This window comes from Oncorhynchus masou, chromosome 24, assembly GCF_036934945.1.
Source record: "Oncorhynchus masou masou isolate Uvic2021 chromosome 24, UVic_Omas_1.1, whole genome shotgun sequence".
Taxonomy (NCBI): Eukaryota; Metazoa; Chordata; class Actinopteri; order Salmoniformes; family Salmonidae; genus Oncorhynchus; species Oncorhynchus masou.
The window spans coordinates 85,360,192-85,378,462 of record NC_088235.1 but is presented as its reverse complement, the minus strand read 5'-3'; the positions used below and the strand labels follow the sequence as shown (position 1 = coordinate 85,378,462).

The 18,271-nt window shown below is 41.4% G+C and overlaps 2 protein-coding genes across 4 annotated transcripts in view; both read left to right on the top strand.

Annotated features, from left to right (window-relative positions):
• Positions 1-18,271, top strand: part of agbl4 (AGBL carboxypeptidase 4) — a 426,805-nt gene that overhangs the window by 304,599 nt on the left and 103,935 nt on the right. The window lies entirely within an intron of this gene.
• The window catches only part of bend5 (BEN domain containing 5), a 36,992-nt gene that overhangs the window by 11,356 nt on the left and 7,365 nt on the right, over positions 1-18,271 (top strand). The window contains exons 1-5 of one of the 3 annotated variants that reach the window (XM_064935377.1): positions 5,074-5,163; positions 7,449-7,500; positions 7,891-8,341; positions 17,090-17,238; positions 18,034-18,247. In XM_064935377.1, coding sequence (XP_064791449.1) covers positions 7,480-7,500; positions 7,891-8,341; positions 17,090-17,238; positions 18,034-18,247 — 835 coding nt within the window. In that variant the 5' untranslated portion in view covers positions 5,074-5,163; positions 7,449-7,479. Of the gene's footprint in view, positions 1-5,032; positions 5,164-7,448; positions 7,501-7,890; positions 8,342-17,089; positions 17,239-18,033; positions 18,248-18,271 lie in introns of those variants that run through there. The other 2 variants (XM_064935376.1, XM_064935375.1) reach the window with 2 other exon arrangements.

The window sequence follows — 18,271 nt, the reverse complement described above, 5'->3', positions numbered from 1 at the left end:
CCCACTGCACTGAGGCTAGGAAACACTGTCACCACCGATGAATCTGCGATAATCAATCATTTCAATAAGCGTTTTTCTCCAGTTGGCCATGCTTTCCATCTGGCTTCTCCTTCACCCAAATCCAGACAGCTGATATTCTGAAAGAGCTGCAAAATCTGGATCCCTACAAATCAGCTGGGCTAGACAATCTAGACCCTCTCTAAAATTATCAACCGAAAATGTTGCAACCCCTATTACTATTACCCCTATTATTCAACCTCTTTCATATCGGCTGAGATCCCCAAAGATTGGAAAGCTGCTGCGGTCATACCCAACTTCACAGGGGGAGTCACTCTAGACCTATATCCATCCTGCCCTGCCTTTCTAAAGTCTTCAAAAGCCAAGTTACCAAACCGATCACCGACCATTTTGAATCCCACCGTACCTTCTCCACTATGCAATCTGGTTTCCGATCTGGTCATGGGTGCACCTAAGCCATGCCCAACGTCCTAAACGATATTGCAATCGCCATCGATAAAAGACGGTACTGTGCAGCTGTCTTCATCGACCTGGCCAAGGCTTTCGACTCTGTCAATCACCGCATTCTTATCGGCAGACTCAACAGCCTTGGTATCTCAAATTACTGCCTTGCCTGGTTCACCAACTACTTCTCTGATAGAGTTCAGTGTGTCAAAACGGAGGGCCTGGGGGTGCCACAGGGTTTAAATCTCGGGCTGACTCTTTTCTCTGTATATATCAATGATGTCCCTCTTGCTACTGGTGATTCTCTGATCTACCTCTATGCAGATGACACCATTCTGTATACATCTGGCCCTTCTTTGGACCCCGTGTTAATTAGCAAACCTCCAAACGAGCTTCAATGCTATACAACACTCCTTCTGTGGCCTCCAACTGCTTGTTTACTGTAATGCTAGTAAAACTAAATGCATGCTCTTCAACCGATTTGCTGCCGCCTGACTAGCATCACTACTCTGGATGGTTCTGACTTAGAATATGTGGACAACTACAAATACCTAGGTATATGTTTAAACTAAACTCTCCTTCCAGACTCCCATTAAGCATCTCCAATCTAGAATCAGCTTCCTATTTTGCAACAAAGCCTCCTTCACTCATGCTGCCGAACACACCCTCGTAAAACTGACTATCCTACCGATCCTTGACTTCGGCGATGTCATTTACAAAATAGCCTCCAACACTCTACTCAGACTGCATCCAATTTGCTATCACAGTGCCATCCGTTTTGTCACCAAATCCCCATATACTGCCCACCACTGCGACCTGTATGCTCTCGTTGGCTGGCCCTCGCTACATATCCGTCACCATACCCACTGGCTCCAGGTCATCTATAAGTCTTTGCTAGGTAAAGTCCCGCCTAAGCTCAGCTCACTGGTCTCCATAGCAACACCCACCCGTAGAATGCGCTCCAGCAGGTATATTTCACTAGTCATGCCCAAAGCCGTCACCTCCTTTGACCGCCTTTCCTTCCAGTTCTCTGCTGCTATTGACTGGAACGAGTTGCAAAAATTACTGAAGCTGGAGACATACAGTGCCTTGCGAAAGTATTCGGCCCCCTTGAACTTTGCGACCTTTTGCCACATTTCAGGCTTCAAACATAAATATATAAAACTGTATTTTTTTGTGGAGAATCAACAACAAGTGGGACACAATCATGAAGTGGAACGACATTTATTGGATATTTCAAACTTTTTTAACAAATCAAAAACTGAAATTGGGCGTGCAAAATTATTCAGCCCCCTTAAGTTAATACTTTGTAGCGCCACCTTTTGCTGCGATTACAGCTGTAAGTCGCTTGGGGTATGTCTCTATCAGTTTTGCACATCGAGAGACTGACATTATTTCCCATTCCTCCTTGCAAAACAGCTCGAGCTCAGTGAGGTTGGATGGAGAGCATTTGTGAACAGCAGTTTTCAGTTCTTTCCACAGATTCTCGATTGGATTCAGGTCTGGACTTTAACTTGGCCATTCTAACACCTGGATATGTTTATTTTTGAACCATTCCATTGTAGATTTTGCTTTATGTTTTGGATCATTGTCTTGTTGGAAGACAAATCTCCGTCCCAGTCTCAGGTCTTTTGCAGACTCCATCAGGTTTTCTTCCAGAATGGTCCTGTATTTGGCTCCATCCATCTTCCCATCAATTTTAACCATCTTCCCTGTCCCTGCTGAAGAAAAGCAGGCCCAAACCATGATGCTGCCACCACCATGTTTGACAGTGGGGATGGTGTGGTCAGGGTGATGAGCTGTGTTGCTTTTACGCCAAACATAAAGTTTCGCATTGTTGCCAAAAAGTTCAATTTTGGTTTCATCTGACCAGAGCACCTTCTTCCACATGTTTGGTGTGTCTCCCAGGTGGCTTGTGGCAAACTTTAAATGACACTTTTTATGGATATCTTTAAGAAATGTCTTTCTTCTTGCCACTCTTCCATAAAGGCCAGATTTGTGCAATATACGACTGATTGTTGTCCTATGGACAGAGTCTCCCACCTCAGCTGTAGATCTCTGCAGTTCATCCAGAGTGATCATGGGCCTCTTGGCTGTATCTCTGATCAGTCTTCTCCTTGTATGAGCTGAACGTTTAGAGGGACGGCCAGGTCTTGGTAGATTTGCAGTGGTCTGATACTCCTTCCATTTCAATATTATCGCTTGCACAGTGCTCCTTGGGATGTTTAAATCTTGGGAAATCCTTTTGTATCCAAATCCGGCTTTAAACTTCTTCACAACAGTATCTCGGACCTGCCTGGTGTGTTCCTTGTTCTTCATGATGCTCTCTGCGCTTTTAACGGACCTCTGAGACTATCACAGTGCAGGTGCATTTATACGGATCTTGATTACACACAGGTGGATTGTATTTATCATCATTAGTCATTTAGGTCAACATTGGATCATTCAGAGATCCTCACTGAACTTCTGGAGAGAGTTTGCTGCACTGAAAGTAAAGGGGCTGAATAATTTTGCACGCCCAATTTTTCAGTTTTTGATTTGTTAAAGTTTGAAATATCCAATAAATGTTGTTCCACTTCATGATTGTGTCCCACTTGTTGTTGATACTTCACAAAAAAATACAGTTTTATATCTTTGTTTGAAGCTTGAAATGTGGCAAAAGGTCTCAAAGTTCAAGGAGGCCGAATACTTTCGCAAGGCACTGTATCTCCCTCTCTAACTTTAAACATCAGCTGTCACAGCAGCTTACCGATCACTGTGCCTGTGCACAGCCCATCTGTAAATAGCACACCCATCTACCTCATCCCCATGTAATTTTTTGTTGTTTCTCTTTTGCACCCCAGTATCTCTACTTGCACATCATCATCTGCACATCTATCACTCCAGTGTCAATGCTAAATTGTAATTATTTAGCCTCTATGGCCTATTTGTCTTACCTCCCTAATCTTACTACATTTGCACACACTGGGCGGCAGCGTAACCTAGTGGTTAGAGCGTTGGACTGGTAACCAAAATGTTGCAAGTTCGAATCCCCGAGCTGACAAGGTACAAATCTGTCGTTCTGCCCCTGAACAGGCAGTTAACCCCACTGTTCCTAGGCTGTTATTGAAAATAAGAATTTGTTCTTAACTGACTTGCCTAGTAAAATAAAAATATACCTTTTCTATTGTTATTGACTGTACGTTTGTTTATCCCATGTTTGTTTATCCCTCTGTTGTTTTTGTCGCACTGCTTTGCTTTATCTTGGCAAGATCACTGTTGTAAATTAGAACTTGTTCTCAACTACCCTACCTGGTTAAATAAAGGTAAAATAAATAAGAAATATAAGTACCCTGTGCAATTCTGAAATCTAATACATCCACAGTGCGATTTAACAGATGTTATTTATTTTTGTCAAATTAACTTGTCTTTTGTTAAAATGTATATAACAGTCCAAACTTGTTTTAGCATTATCAAGTCAAAACATGGCGCAATTCCACTATTTGTGACTAATGGATTTCTTTCTATTAGGGACTTTTATTTTGAAGGCGAACCTCAAATTCCAATATTGTGGATAATTCTTATTGTGGCAAGCTTCACATAAGTAAAACAAACTACATGCAGCTTGTTTACTGAAGATGGGTGAAACTCATGCCAGATGGAGATGCATAAAAGGTCTTCGGGCTGGCTCATTTTATGGAGGGTGATCAGTGCCAGTTCAAAAATGCTTAAATGCCCAAATGATAAATGCATTTATATTTTCATAGCAGTGGGTGTGCCACAATGAAATTGCAATGTTAAAATGGTTAATTGAAAATTGGTAAATGTAAACAGAAATGGAAAAGGGGCTGTTTTCATTACCAAATGCTCAATTTTAACATTTTTTTCTCTTAATTTTCCACGTTCATGCAAATTGCTTCCTGGATGCGTGAACCAGGAGAGCAACACAACACCGCCATGCATTGGTACATTCTAGCCATGTCAGGCTTTCGTTGCAATGATTTTAACTGCTGTAACCGACAGGGTTTGAACCTGGTGTCCTGTACACTAGAATAACATATTGGCCTGCTAAGCCAAAGCCTAGGCAATTTAGATTGCCTGAGCCCAGAAAAAGTACAAAGTTAACCAAACACGAGGCTGAGTTGCTCATCACTTGCACAGTCACCGAGCCACTTCTTCCTGGTTAGTTGTTCGCATGATGAGTACCCTTGCATGATACCTGACGGGTTGCATTGGTGATAGACTGGTTTAGTGGGATAATGTGCACTTTTACCATTTTTATTTAAAATTAAGCATATCCATTTACCATTTTCAATTAACATTTTTCTATGTTCATTTTAACTTTGCAATTGAATTGTGGCATGAATCATGCACACTGTTTTGAAAATAAAAATACATTTATAATTTTCACATACCAATTTAGAATCTAAGCTTTGCATTTTCAAACTGGCACTGATCACCCTCCATAATATTTGCCGTAACACAAATTCACTCTGATTTTTGAGAATCTTTTTTTCTCTTATGTAACCTTTACTTCTGTCTGAAGAGTTTATATATTTGATTTCAGCTGACGCTAAGCTCTATTTTGCAGATAACATTGATGAGTTTGAACACAATATAATGCAAAAGAAGATGAAAATTCCTAAGATGTCGACAAGGAATATGGGAATTTCAGTTGAGAACCACTTTGGGGAGGAACGACTGCCATTGAGACATAAAAAGGTAGGTGCAACAAAGCAAGGTAGTCAAAACTGGTCATGGTTTTCAAACTGTTAGAGCATTTCTGTGGTTTTTGTGCTCAGTGAATTTGATGGTGCGTAAGTAAGTATTTGACTGTTAGTCAACACCTCTTTACGAAGCATGTGACAAATAAAATTAGATTTGTGTGATTCAAAATCTTCACTAATAACGCTGTTCTCCAGGAATATGAAGAATACTTATGGTAATTTTGTCTTTTTATAATTTAACAAACTGTTACTATGAGTTTGGACGTTCCCCAAAAATCCCCCTGTTTTTTGTTTAACCATATGCTGGATTAACACATTCAACACTCTGGACAGCTGCCCTTTAACAGGCAAGTCCTCTGAGTATCTCATCAAATAACCTCATGACTCTTCCCAGTGATTATAGCACATCATATAATTTTGTCAACCAACCCCCCCCCCCTCCGCTATGGATATATGGACATCTATTCAACATTTACATTTTAAACCATTATATATATATATATACATACAGTGCCTTGCGAAAGTATTTGGCCCCCTTGAAAATTGCGACCTTTTGCCACATTTCAGGCTTCAAACATAAAGAGATAAAACTATATTTTTTTGTGAAGAATCAACAACAAGTGGGACACAATCATGAAGTGGAACGGATATTTCAAACTTTTTTAACAAATTAAAAACTGAAAAATTGGGCGTGCAAAATTATTGCCCCCTTAAGTTAATACTTTGTAGCGCCACCTTTTGCTGCGATTACAGCTGTAAGTCGCTTGGGGTATGTCTCTATCAGTTTTGCACATCGAGAGGCTGACATTATTTCCCATTCCTCCTTGCAAAACAGCTCGAGCTCAGTGAGGTTGGATGGAGAGCATTTGTGAACAGCAGTTTTCAGTTCTTTCCACAGATTCTCGATTGGATTCGGGTCTGGACTTTGACTTGGCCATTCTAACACCTGGATATGTTTATTTTTGAACCATTCCATTGTAGATTTTGCTTTATGTTTTGGATCATTGTCTTGTTGGAAGACAAATCTCCGTCCCAGTCTCAGGTCTTTTGCAGACTCCATCAGGTTTTCTTCCAGAATGGTCCTGTATTTGGCTCCATCCATCTTCCCATCAATTTTAACCATCTTCCCTGTCCCTGCTGAAGAAAAGCAGGCCCAAACCATGATGCTGCCACCACCATGTTTGACAGTGGGTATGGTGTGTTCAGGGTGATGAGCTGTGTTGCTTTTACGCCAAACATAACGTTTTGCATTGTTGCCAAAAAGTTCAATTTTGGTTTCATCTGACCAGAGCACCTTCTTCCACATGTTTGGTGTGTCTCCCAGGTGGCTTGTGGCAAACTTTAAACGACACTTTTTATGGAAATCTTTAAGAAATTGCTTTCTTCTTGCCACTCTTCCATAAAGGCCAGATTTGTGCAATATACGACTGATTGTTGTCCTATAGACAGAGTCTCCCACCTCAGCTGTAGATCTCTGCAGTTCATCCAGAGTGATCATGGGCCTATTGGCTGCATCTCTGATCAGTCTTCTCCTTGTATGAGCTGAAAGTTTAGAGGGACGGCCAGGTCCCGGTAGATTTGCAGTGGTCTGATACTCCTTCCATTTCAATATTATCGCTTGCACAGGGCTCCTTGGGATGTTTAAAGCTTGGGAAATCTTTTTGTATCCAAATCCGGCTTTAAACTTCTTCACAACAGTATCTCAGACCTGCCTGGTGTGTTCTTTGTTCTTTATGATGCTCTCTGTGCTTTTAACGGACCTCTGAGACTATCACAGTGCAGGTGCATTTATACGGAGACTTGATTACACACAGGTGGATTGTATTTATCATCATTAGTCATTTAGGTCAACATTGGATCATTCAGAGATCCTCACTGAACTTCTGGAGAGAGTTTGCTGTACTGAAAGTAAAGGGGCTGAATAATTTTGCACGCCCAATTTTTCAGTTTTTGATTTGTTAAAAAAGTTTGAAATATCCAATAAATGTCGTTCCACTTCATGATTGTGTCCCACTTGTTGTTGATTCTTCACCAAAAAATACAGTTTTATATCTTTATGTTTGAAGCCTGAAATGTGGCAAAAGGTCGCAAAGTTCAAGGGGGCCGAATACTTTCGCAAGGCACTGTGTGTGTGTGTATATGTGTGTGTGTGTGTATATATATATATATATATATATATATATATACTGAACATAAATAGAAAACACAAAATGTAAAGTTATGATCAAGAAGCTTATTAAACACAGGTTGTACCTCCACATCTGGCTTCTTTACCTGCAGGATTTCCAGAGACCTGCCACCCGGACAGCTGATGAAACTGAGGAATAGTTCTGTCTGTAATAAAGTTATTTTTGGGGGGAAAAACTCATTCTGATTGGCTGGGCCTAGCTCCCCAGAGGCCCACCCATTGCTGATCCTTTGCCCAGTCATGTGAAATCCATAGGGGCTATTGCATTCATTTAATTTGACTGATTTCCTTATATGAACTGTTACACAGTAAAATCATAGAAATTGATGCATGTTGCATTTATATTTTTGTTCTGTATATAAATATATATAGTCAAATTTATTACATTTTTACTGAAAATATGACATTTATGACACACCAGATCACTCTTATCACATGAAATGATTACGCAGGCTCCACTTCATTATTATCACATACATAACCCTTGTGTTTTAAACAATGATAACCTGCATTAAATCCTATTTGATTCTATAGGCCCAGACACAGGACCATGGGCGTCCCACAGCCAACTCCTCGAAGAGCCTGGCAGCGGTGGTGGCCCGCCTGGAGAGGAACGCTGTGAGTTCCTGCATAGAGGGAGATGATGACCTGGAGGAGGACAGGCTGGCTGAGTTGGAGGAGGAGGGGGACTCTGGACCTGAGAAGGCGGTGGTACCGCGGGTTCTGTATGAGGAGCTGGTCCACAGCTACAGGCAGCAGGAGGAGGAGGTGAGGAGGCTACAGCAGGAGCTGGAGAGAACCCGCAGGCAGCTGGTCCAGCAGGCCAAGAAGCTGAAGGAGTATGGCAGCCTGCTAACAGAGGTGAAGGAGCTGCGTGACTTCAACAGGAGGCTGCAGGACGTACTCCTCATGAGGCTCGGCAGCGGTGAGAGTCACACACTCTCCAGTCACCTCTCACTGCAGCCTGCCTTGCACATCTGTTCAGGTTAAGAAAAAACTGTTTTACTAGACTAGTGTCACCCACATTGAGTTCATCAATTAAAAAAAATATATATATAATATATATTTATCTGTAGGTTTGGGTTCTGTCATTATATGCTTTTTAGCAAGCAGCTGCAGAGTTGATAAGTTATGAAGGATTTGGTTGTTATTAGAGGTCGACCAATTAATCGGAATGGCCGATTTAATTAGGGCCGATTTCAAGTTTTCATAACAATCGGAAATCGTTTTTTTGGGCGCCGATTTAGCCTTTTTTCTTTAAAAAGTGTTTATACCTTTTTTATTTAACTAGTCAAGTCAGTTAAGAACACATTCTTATGGTCAATGACGGCCTAGGAATGGTGGGTTAACTGCCTTGGTCAGGGGCAGAACGACAGATTTTCACCTTGTCAGCTCGGGGGACCCGATTTTGCAACTTTACAGTTAACTAGTCCAACGCTCTAACCACCTGCCTCTCATTGCACTCCACGGGGAGCCAGCCTGTTATGCGAATGCAGTAGAAGCCAAGGTAAGTTGCTAGCTATCATTAAACTTATCTTATAAAAATCAATCAATCATAATCACTAATTATAACTACACATGGTTGATGATATTACTTGTTTATCTAGCGTGTCCTGCGTTGCATATAATCGATGCATCGCTGGGGGATAATTTAACAAACGCGCATTTACGAAAAAAGCACAATCATTGGACGACTGTACCTAACCATAAACACCAATGTCTTTCTTAAAATCAATACACAGAAGTATATATTTTTAAACCTGCATATTTAGCTAAAAGAAATCCAGGTTAGCAGGCAATATTAACCAGGTGAAATTGTGTCATTTCTCTTGCGTTCATTGCACGCAGAGTCAGGGTATATGCAACAGTTTGGGCAGCCTTGCTCAATGCGAACTAATTTGCCAGAATTTTACGTAATTATATTATTATTATAACATTGTAGGTTGTGCAATGTAACAACAATATTTAGACTTAGGGATGCCACCCGTTAGATAAAAAACCGAACGGTTCCATATTTCATTGAAATAATAAATGTTTTGTTTTCGAAATTCTAGTTTCCGGATTCGACCATATTAATGACCAAAGGCTCGTATTTCTGTGTGTTATTATGTTATAATTAAGTCTATGATTTGATAGAGCAGTCTGACTGAGCGATGGTAGGCAGCAGCAGGCTCGTAAGCATTCATTCAAACAGCACTTTCGTGCATTTTGCCAGCAGCTCTTCGCAAGCACAGCGCTGTTTATATGACTTCAAGCCTATCAGCCTAATGGCTGGTGTAACCGATGTGAAATGGCTAGCTAATTAGCTGGGTGTGCGCTAATAGCGTTTTAAACGTCACTCGCTCTGAGACTTGAAGTGGATTTAACCTCTTGAAACTCCCCATCCCGGATCCGGGATTGTGACTAAGCCTCAGGCTCATTAGCATAACGCAACGTTAACGATTTCTGAAAATCTCAAATAAAATTAAAATAATGCGTTTGCTCTCAAGCTTAGCCTTTTCTTAACAACACTGTCATCTCAGATTTTCAAAATATGCTTTTGAACCATAGAAATTGACTAATTTGTGTAAGAGTATGCAAAGCTAGCATAGCATTTTGTGTAGCATGTAGCACGCAACATTTTCACAAAAGCCAGATAACCAAATAAATAAAATCATTTACCTTTGAAGAGCTTCTGATGTTTTCAATGAGGAGACTCCCAGCCACATACCAAATGCGCAGTGTTTCCTGAAAGCGTCTGTGTGTAGGAGAAATCGTTCCGTTTTCTACATTGCGCCTGGCTTGAACCGAAAATGCAGTCACCTACAACGTGAAACTTTTCCGGATTAACTACATAATATCGATGGCAAACGTTGTTTGGAATCAATCCTCAAGGTGTTTTTTCACATATCTCTTCATTGACATGCAGTTCGTGGAAGCTTGCTTCTCTCTCTGTGCCCCATGGAAAAATACTGGCAGGTGACTTTTGCGCACCAATTTCGGCACAGGACACCGGGCGGACACGTGGTAAATGTGGTCTCTTATGGTCAATCTTCCAACGATCTGCCTACAAATACGTCACAATGCTGCAGACACCTTGGGGAAACGACAGAAAGGGCAGACTCATTCCTCTTGCGTTCACAGCCATATAAGGAGATCATGAAAGACCGAGCCTCAAAAATCCTTGTCATTTCCTGGATGCCAAGTCATCTTGGTTTTGCCTGAATCACGTTAAAGGGCACGCACAGAAAGATATTTGTATTTCTGGACACGTCAGAGTTTTCTTTCGAACAGTAAATTATATGCATAGTCGATCTTTTTGTGACAAAATATCTTGTTTAAAACGGGAGAAAAATAAATAGTCTAAGTGTAAGAGGTTAAATGCTATATTAACTAAAACCTTTTACCTTGGAATATCGAAGTCTCATGTTAAAAGGACCCACCAGCTTTCATATGTTCTCATGTTCTGAGCAAGGAACTCAAACGTTAGCTTTTTTACATGGCACATATTGCACTTTTACTTTTCCAACACTTTGTTTTTGCATTATTTAAACCATGTTGAACATGTTTCATTATTTATTTGAGGCTAAATTGATTTTTATTGGTGTATTATATTAAGTTAAAATAAGTGTTAATTCAGTATTGTTGTAATTGTCATTATTACAAATACATTTTTTTTAAATCGGCCGATTTAATCGGTATCGGCGTTTTTGGTCCTCCAATAATCAGTATCGGCGTTAAAATCATAATCGGTCGACCTCTAGTTGTTATCATTAAAGTCTTTAGTGTGTTACTACAGCTTTTGAGGCGGCAGGTAGCCATAGTGGTTTGTGGTTGGACCAGTAACCGAGAGGTTACAAAATTGAATCCCCGAGCTCTTGAAACTCCCCATCCCGGATCCGGGATCGTGACTAAAGCCTCAGGCTCATTAGCATAACGCAAGGTTAACGATTTCTGAAAATCGCAAATAAAATGAAAATAATGCGCCTGCTCTCAAGCTTAGCCTTTTCTTAACAACACTGTCATCTCAGATTTTCAAAATATGTTTTTGAACCATAGAAATTGACTAATTTGTGTAAGAGTATGCTAAGCTAGCTTAGCATTTTGAGTAGCATTTAGCATGCAACATTTTCACAAAAACCAGATAACCAAATAAATAAAATCATTTACCTTTGAAGAGCTTCGGATGTTTTCAATGAGGAGACTCTCAGTTACATACCAAATGCGCAGTTTTTCCTGAAAGCGTCTGTGTGTAGGAGAAATCGTTCCGTTTTGTACATCGCATTTGGCTACCAAAACGAACTGAAAATTCAGTCACCTACAACGTCAAACTTTTTCCGAATTAACTCCATAATATCGACCGAAACATGGCAAACGTTGTTTGGAATCAATCCTCAATGTGTTTTTTCACATATCTCTTCATTGATATATCGTTCGTGGAAGCTTGCATTCTTCTCTAAATTCCATGGAAAAATACTTGCAGCTGACTTTTGCGCACCAATTTCGGAGCAGGACACCGGGCGGACACCTGGTAAATGTGGTCTCTTATGGTCAATCATCCAATGATATGCCTACAAATACGTCACAATGCTGCAGACACCTTGGGGAAACGACAGAAAGGGCAGACTTACTCCTCTCGCATTCACAGCCATATAAGGAGACAATGGAAAACAGAGCCTCAAAAATCCTGCTCATTTCCTGGATGCCGTCTCATCTTGGTTTTGCCTGAAGCTCACGTTCTAGGGCACGCACAGAAAATATCTTTGTAGTTCTGGACACGTCAGAGTGTTTTCTTTCGAAAGCTATCAATTATATGCATAGTCGAGCATCTTTTTGTGACAAAATATCTTGTTTAAAACGGGAACGTTTTTCATCCAAAAATGAAATAGCGCCCCCATAGCATCAAGAGGTTAAAATCCGTCGAACACTCACATTTGCGACCCTTTGACTTGGCAGTGTGACACCAATTTGTAATTGGACCCTAGCGTGCCAGTGAAAGTTTTTTATAGCTTAGTTTAATGTTGCTTAGTATAGGCCTACCAAAACTTTGGTACGTTTTCTATAATAGAACATACACTTTTTGTTACTTTTGGTACTTCTGTGAAATGTGTCTCACGTCGTCTACTGATTGAGAGAGGATCAAGTATTGTCAGCGCAGCCTATGTCCCCTTATAGCACGACAGCACCGTGCCTGCTCCACTTACTCATTGCTAGCTGTATGTAGCCTGTCCTGAGGAACCACTGCACTCACTCGGAGTCTAGGCTGCATCATGTTAGCTCCCCACTCATGCTGCACAGACGTTAACACACTTGAATAATGCAACACGGCATGTAGAAATATTGCAAATGATATTTACAGTTCGCAAAACAGTGCATAAAAGGCTATAACACTTTACAATGCAAGAAGATACCAGTAGCTTCCAGCTATGTAGGCTAACATTCCTTGCTAAGGGGGGCTGTAATTATTATTTTTTGCTTTGGGAAGTTTAAAATAAAAAAAGGTTATCAGTTATAGGGGAGGGTAGTGTGTTGTTTTTTTTCTCCCCTGGTTTACATTTTGCAGGTTTGACTATATAATTTCTTCCATCCTAGCTAAATTTAATCTGCTAGCATGCGCCTCCCCTATATTAAGGTGTTTTGGTACTTCCCTTATGTTCTACGCTTTTCCGCATGCTTACTAGACAACAGGTCAATATAATCTACCAGTCTCTCTATTCTTCCCTCTATCCACCATTCATAGTGACAATAGTGGTAGGTGGATCGTTTGTCCAGATCTGCAATAGGCTAACTAGCGATCGTACCACAAACAAAATCATTCAAAGGTGTACCAATCTTGTATTTATTTTTTATTCCACAAGAACATGGCGGTATAGCTGATAGGCAGTGGAGAGGTATGGTGCCTCATTGCGGGTGGAAGAACAGTGAAGACATGAGACACGCAGCTCATAATGCTCCCCTAATGATCTCTTTTAGGGACATTACAGTTATCCTACCTAGACTCCTACAACACCACAATGCAATGAATAATTGCATTACTGTTTTCAAGAGAGTACACAATTCTACTCTAGGCTGTAAACTGCAGTGAAAATTACATTTCATTAACGGTGCAAAAGCCCTGTAATCTGAATGTTTCATTCCTTTTGGATCAGTTGTAGGTCAACTCTCAACAGTTTTATAAGGTTTGGAAAAACACAGCAGCACACCAGTCTGGCTGTATTTTTACTTCTGATACTGAGATGCGCTGTCTGTTGCTATGCTCCCAGCATGCCCAGTTATTCATCAAAGCCTAATGCTCTGCCTCGTCTCTGATCCGAGCGGCTATTCCGCTATTTTGGCAGTGTGTCAAGAAGCAGTACGGTTTGGCAGGGTCGTGTTACAGAGAACGCATAGCTCTCGACCTTCGCCTCTCCTGAGTCCCATCACTGCAACTCCCGTACGGACAAGACTAACTTCCAATTGGATATCATGAAATTGGGGGGGAAAGGGGGTATAAATATATAGCTGAAGTCAGAAGTTTACATACACCTTAGCCAAATACATTTAAACTCAGTTTTTAACAATTCCTGACATTTAATCCTAGTAAAAATTCCTTGTTTTAGGTCAGTTTTCTATGGGTTTGAGGTCAGGGCCTTGTGATGGCCACTCTAATACCTTGACTTTGTTGTCCACAACTTTGGAAGTATGCTTGGGGTCATTGTCCATTTGGAAGACCCATTTGCTACCAAGCTTTAACTTCCTGACTGATGTCTTGAGATGATGCTTCAACATATCCACATAGTTGTCCTGCCTTATGATGCCGTCTATTTTGTGAAGTGCACCAGTCCCTCCTGCAGCAAAGCACCCCCACAACATGATGCTGTCACCCCTGTGCTTCACGTTTGGTATGGTGTGCCTCCCCCTTTTTCCTCCAAACATAACAATTGTCATTAGCACTGTGAATATAGATACTTTTGTACCCGTTTCCTCCAGCATCTTCACACGGTACTTTGCTGTGGTTCTGGGATTGATTTGCACTTTTCACACCAAAGTACGTTCATCTCTAGGAGACAGAACGTGTCTCCTTCCTGAGCGGTATGATGGCTGCGTGGTCCCATGGTGTTTATACTTGCGTACTATTGTTTGTACAGATGAACGTGGTGCCTTCAGTCCTTGGAAATTGCTCCCAAGGATGAACCAGACTTGTGGAGGTCTACAAAAAAAATTCTGAGGTCTTAGCTGATTTATTTTGATTTTCTCATGATGTTAAGCAATGAGGCACTGAGTTTGAAGGTAGGCCTTGAAATACATCCACTGATACACCTCCAATTGACTCAAATGATGTCAATTAGCCTATCAGAATTTTCCAAGCTGTGTAAAGGCACAGTCAATTTAGTGTATGTAAACTTCTGACCCACTGGAATTGTGATACAGTGAAATAATCTGTCAGTAAACAATTGTTGGAAAAATTACTTGTCATGCACAAAGTAGATGTCCTAACCGACTTGCCAAAACTATAGTTTGTTAACAAGAAATTTGTGGAGTGGTTGGTAAATGAGTTTTAATAACTCCAGTGTAGGTAAACTTCCGACTTCAACTGTATCTGAGAATATCCAAGGGGCTTTTATATAATGCTAAATTAATAATAATCTCTTTGTTTAAAAAAAAAAAAAAAAAAATTGGAGATTTTGTTTTCAAATAAGGTAAAATGAATGAGGAAAAAGGCCATTCTTGAACATGGGGTGAGACATTGTTACTAATTTGTAAATAAAGCTAGTTTGTTATTTAGAATTATTTATGTTTTTAGAGGGAGAGAAGCCAAAAACCTACAGTCATCTCATGGGTCTCCCAGTTGAGGCTGGCACAGGTATTGAACCAGCATCTGTAGCAACACAGCTTGCACTGCAATGCAGTGTCTTAGACCGCTACGCCACTCAGGTGCTGTACAACGTGACTGGTCGGGAGTAGGCTACAGTACTACAGTAAGAGCAAAATAATCCTAACTTTCCACACCCTAATTGTAGTCTTAAATTTCTCTCAGAATAAAAAACCTTAGTGTAACAACAGTTTTAGTAAGTAATACTGAAGTTGTGCACAATTGTCCGTTTCTATTTAGGTTTATGTTGCCCATTCATTGTCAGTTAAAGACACAGTAGCGCCTTGAGACCCAAAAGCATAATCAGTACTCTAACTCCCCCTTGCGCTGGTCTGGAGCAATGAAGTGGTGACGCAGGGTACCATACTAAACCACAAATGACCTCTAAGTCCCGCAGCATAATCGCAAAACATTTAGTGGAGCAACCACTGTACTTCACTTGCGCTAAAGAGGGAAGACCCATGTGGAAGGCTGGTCCTTGTGGAAGGCTGGTCCTTGTGGAAGGCTGGTCCTTCCACATGCGCAGATAAAAAACACAACTGGAACGCTGATTTTAAGGTGTTAATATGTCCTAATAAATCAAAAAATTACTAAGAGAAAAAAAAAACATTTTAATCGGCAGATGCTTACTTCGATTTTGACTTTAAGACGATTTTAAGATAAGCAGAGTAAGAGGTGTTTACATGACTATTGCATTATCTGCCTAGTGCCATAATAAATTGAATATGGAATGATTACTTTGCATGTAAATGTACTTATTGTGTGAATGAATGTCATTAGCTCTTAAAGAGAGTGCACACTTTTATAAAATAATAGTTTGCTTCTTCTTTGCAAATGTTGTTGATCACTAGTGGCTAGAGCGTTGGGCCAGTAACCGGAGGGTTGCTGGATCAAATCCCAGAGCTGACAAGGTAAAATATATTCTGTCCCTGAGCAAGGCAGTTAACCCACTGTTCCCCGGGCGCCAAAGATGTGGATGTCGATCAAGACAGCACCCCGCACCTCTGTGATTCAGAGGGGTTGGGTTAAATGTGGAAGACACATTTCAGTTGAATACATTCAGTTGGACAACTGACTAGGTATCCCCCTTTTCCTTTACAGTACAATAAAATAACACTCAAATGGAAGGGAAACATTGTTTTTCATCTGTAGCCCCATGAAATCAGCCAAAAGAAGCCCCATAACTCAATGCATGCACACACTCCTTTTGAATATGCATCCACCTGTACTGTGAATAGGCCTAGGGTATTTAATCTGTTTATCAATATAGATTTACCATTCAAATAAATGATTACCATTATGTAGTCAGAGTGGTAAAAACAAAGTCTAATTGATTGTATAAACGGACACGGGTCAGGTCACAGCTGTGAAACATTGGTGCGAACAAAATCGTGCTGGTTGCCATCAACTGAAAAACTAGGTGCCACCAGTGGAGAAAGTTAGTCTGGAACCCTGAGACTACTCGATTGTGGAAGTGCAGCCCTCAAGCCAGTTCCATGGCCAGCTCCATGTGTTTTGCATTGGTGCCACTGGAGTGTGACATGGGAGCCAGGCGGTGTAATGGACAGGCTAAAGATTAGACTGGCAAGGGTGCTTTCGGGTCAGGAATGTATTGCGCTGACCAATATTAAAACTTATCAGCTACATTAACGCTTAGTGTGGCCAACCACCAAGCCAGCTTACTGGGTTAAAATAGCCCCACAGTCTCGAGGCACAGTGGAGCCTTGCTACAGGCGCCAGTCCAAAGCTAAGACTACAACTCCCTAACCACATACTGTTGTGGATGAGTCAAGGCCTCTGTCAGTGTTCTAGGCTTGTTGTCACCTGAGAGACTAACAACACTATACAATGTGCCTAGAGATATGCATCTCAACATTACTTTTGATTTTGCACCTTATACAGAGCCTATGCATGACAATGGCACTCAGACAATCAAAGCGGAGGTGGTGGAGCCCGTCGTTGAGCCACAGGAAGTGTGCAGAGAAGAGGCCAATACCAGCTCCAGCCACTCACCCTCCCCTAGAACAGTCTACACTTGTAATGATGGCAAGGTGAGTGTCACCAACCCTGGTCTCACCCCCTTTCTTCCGCGCTGTGGTTGCTTTGATGGGGTGGAAGCATTCTATTTTCCCTTACACATGAACTTGGGAACTTGTCTTGCACAAGCATTCACCTCTCCTTGAGGGTAAACAAGGCTGAGATGATTGTCCGTATAGCTTAGACATCAGTACTGTTTATTGCCCTGATAGTGGTTGCAGGGCTATACACGTAGTAATTCTGCTTGCTTCACATGACAGGGGGGAATTTGTGTTACAAGCAAAGAGCCTCTCAGTTCAAGCGTGAAGAACAAAAGCAAATTAGAACTCTCACACATTGCCCGCTATTAATTATTTCTACCAGTGGAATTGAAGTGACTGACAGGTAGCCCTAGAAAGAAAAAAGAGAAAGGGCTCCTCTAAGTTAAGAGCAGTGAAAAGCTTGTCTGCTGGCAAGGGGCCTAAAGCACATTAGCTGCAAAGGGAAAAGCCTTTGGATGCCAGCCTAAAGACTTCTCAGCGATAAAGGCAGGACGGCACACATGGCGCTCTATGCATTCGTTCACCTTTAACTCAGGGCAGGCCTGTCTGTGGTTCTATGCCAGTATAAATACTCATTGAAAGTCATCCACGCTGGAAACAATTGCCTCTTACTTATTAATGTTGCTGCTGAAACATGGCTCTTTTTGATTTCTAATTTGGGCTGAATAGTTGTGGGATGGGTTGCTTTGCTGCTGTTGGTTATAGTCCAGTGTGGTCACAGGTCTGGGTGTAGGTGACCCTCTACGTATCTGTGCTGTGTTGCTGCAGGTGCACCTGGGCGGGGGCATCTGGGTGCAGGAAGAGAAGTGGCACCAGCTACAGCGGACACAGGGAGACTCCAAGTTTACCAAGAACCTGGCCGTCATGATCTGGGGCACTGAGACCCTCAAGAACAGGAGTGTCACTGGCGTGGCCACCAAAAAGAAGAAAGATGCCCTTCCCAAGCCCCCGCTCTCCCCAAGCAAGCTGAAAATAGTCAGAGGTAGAACTGTGTAGGCCTGCTTTC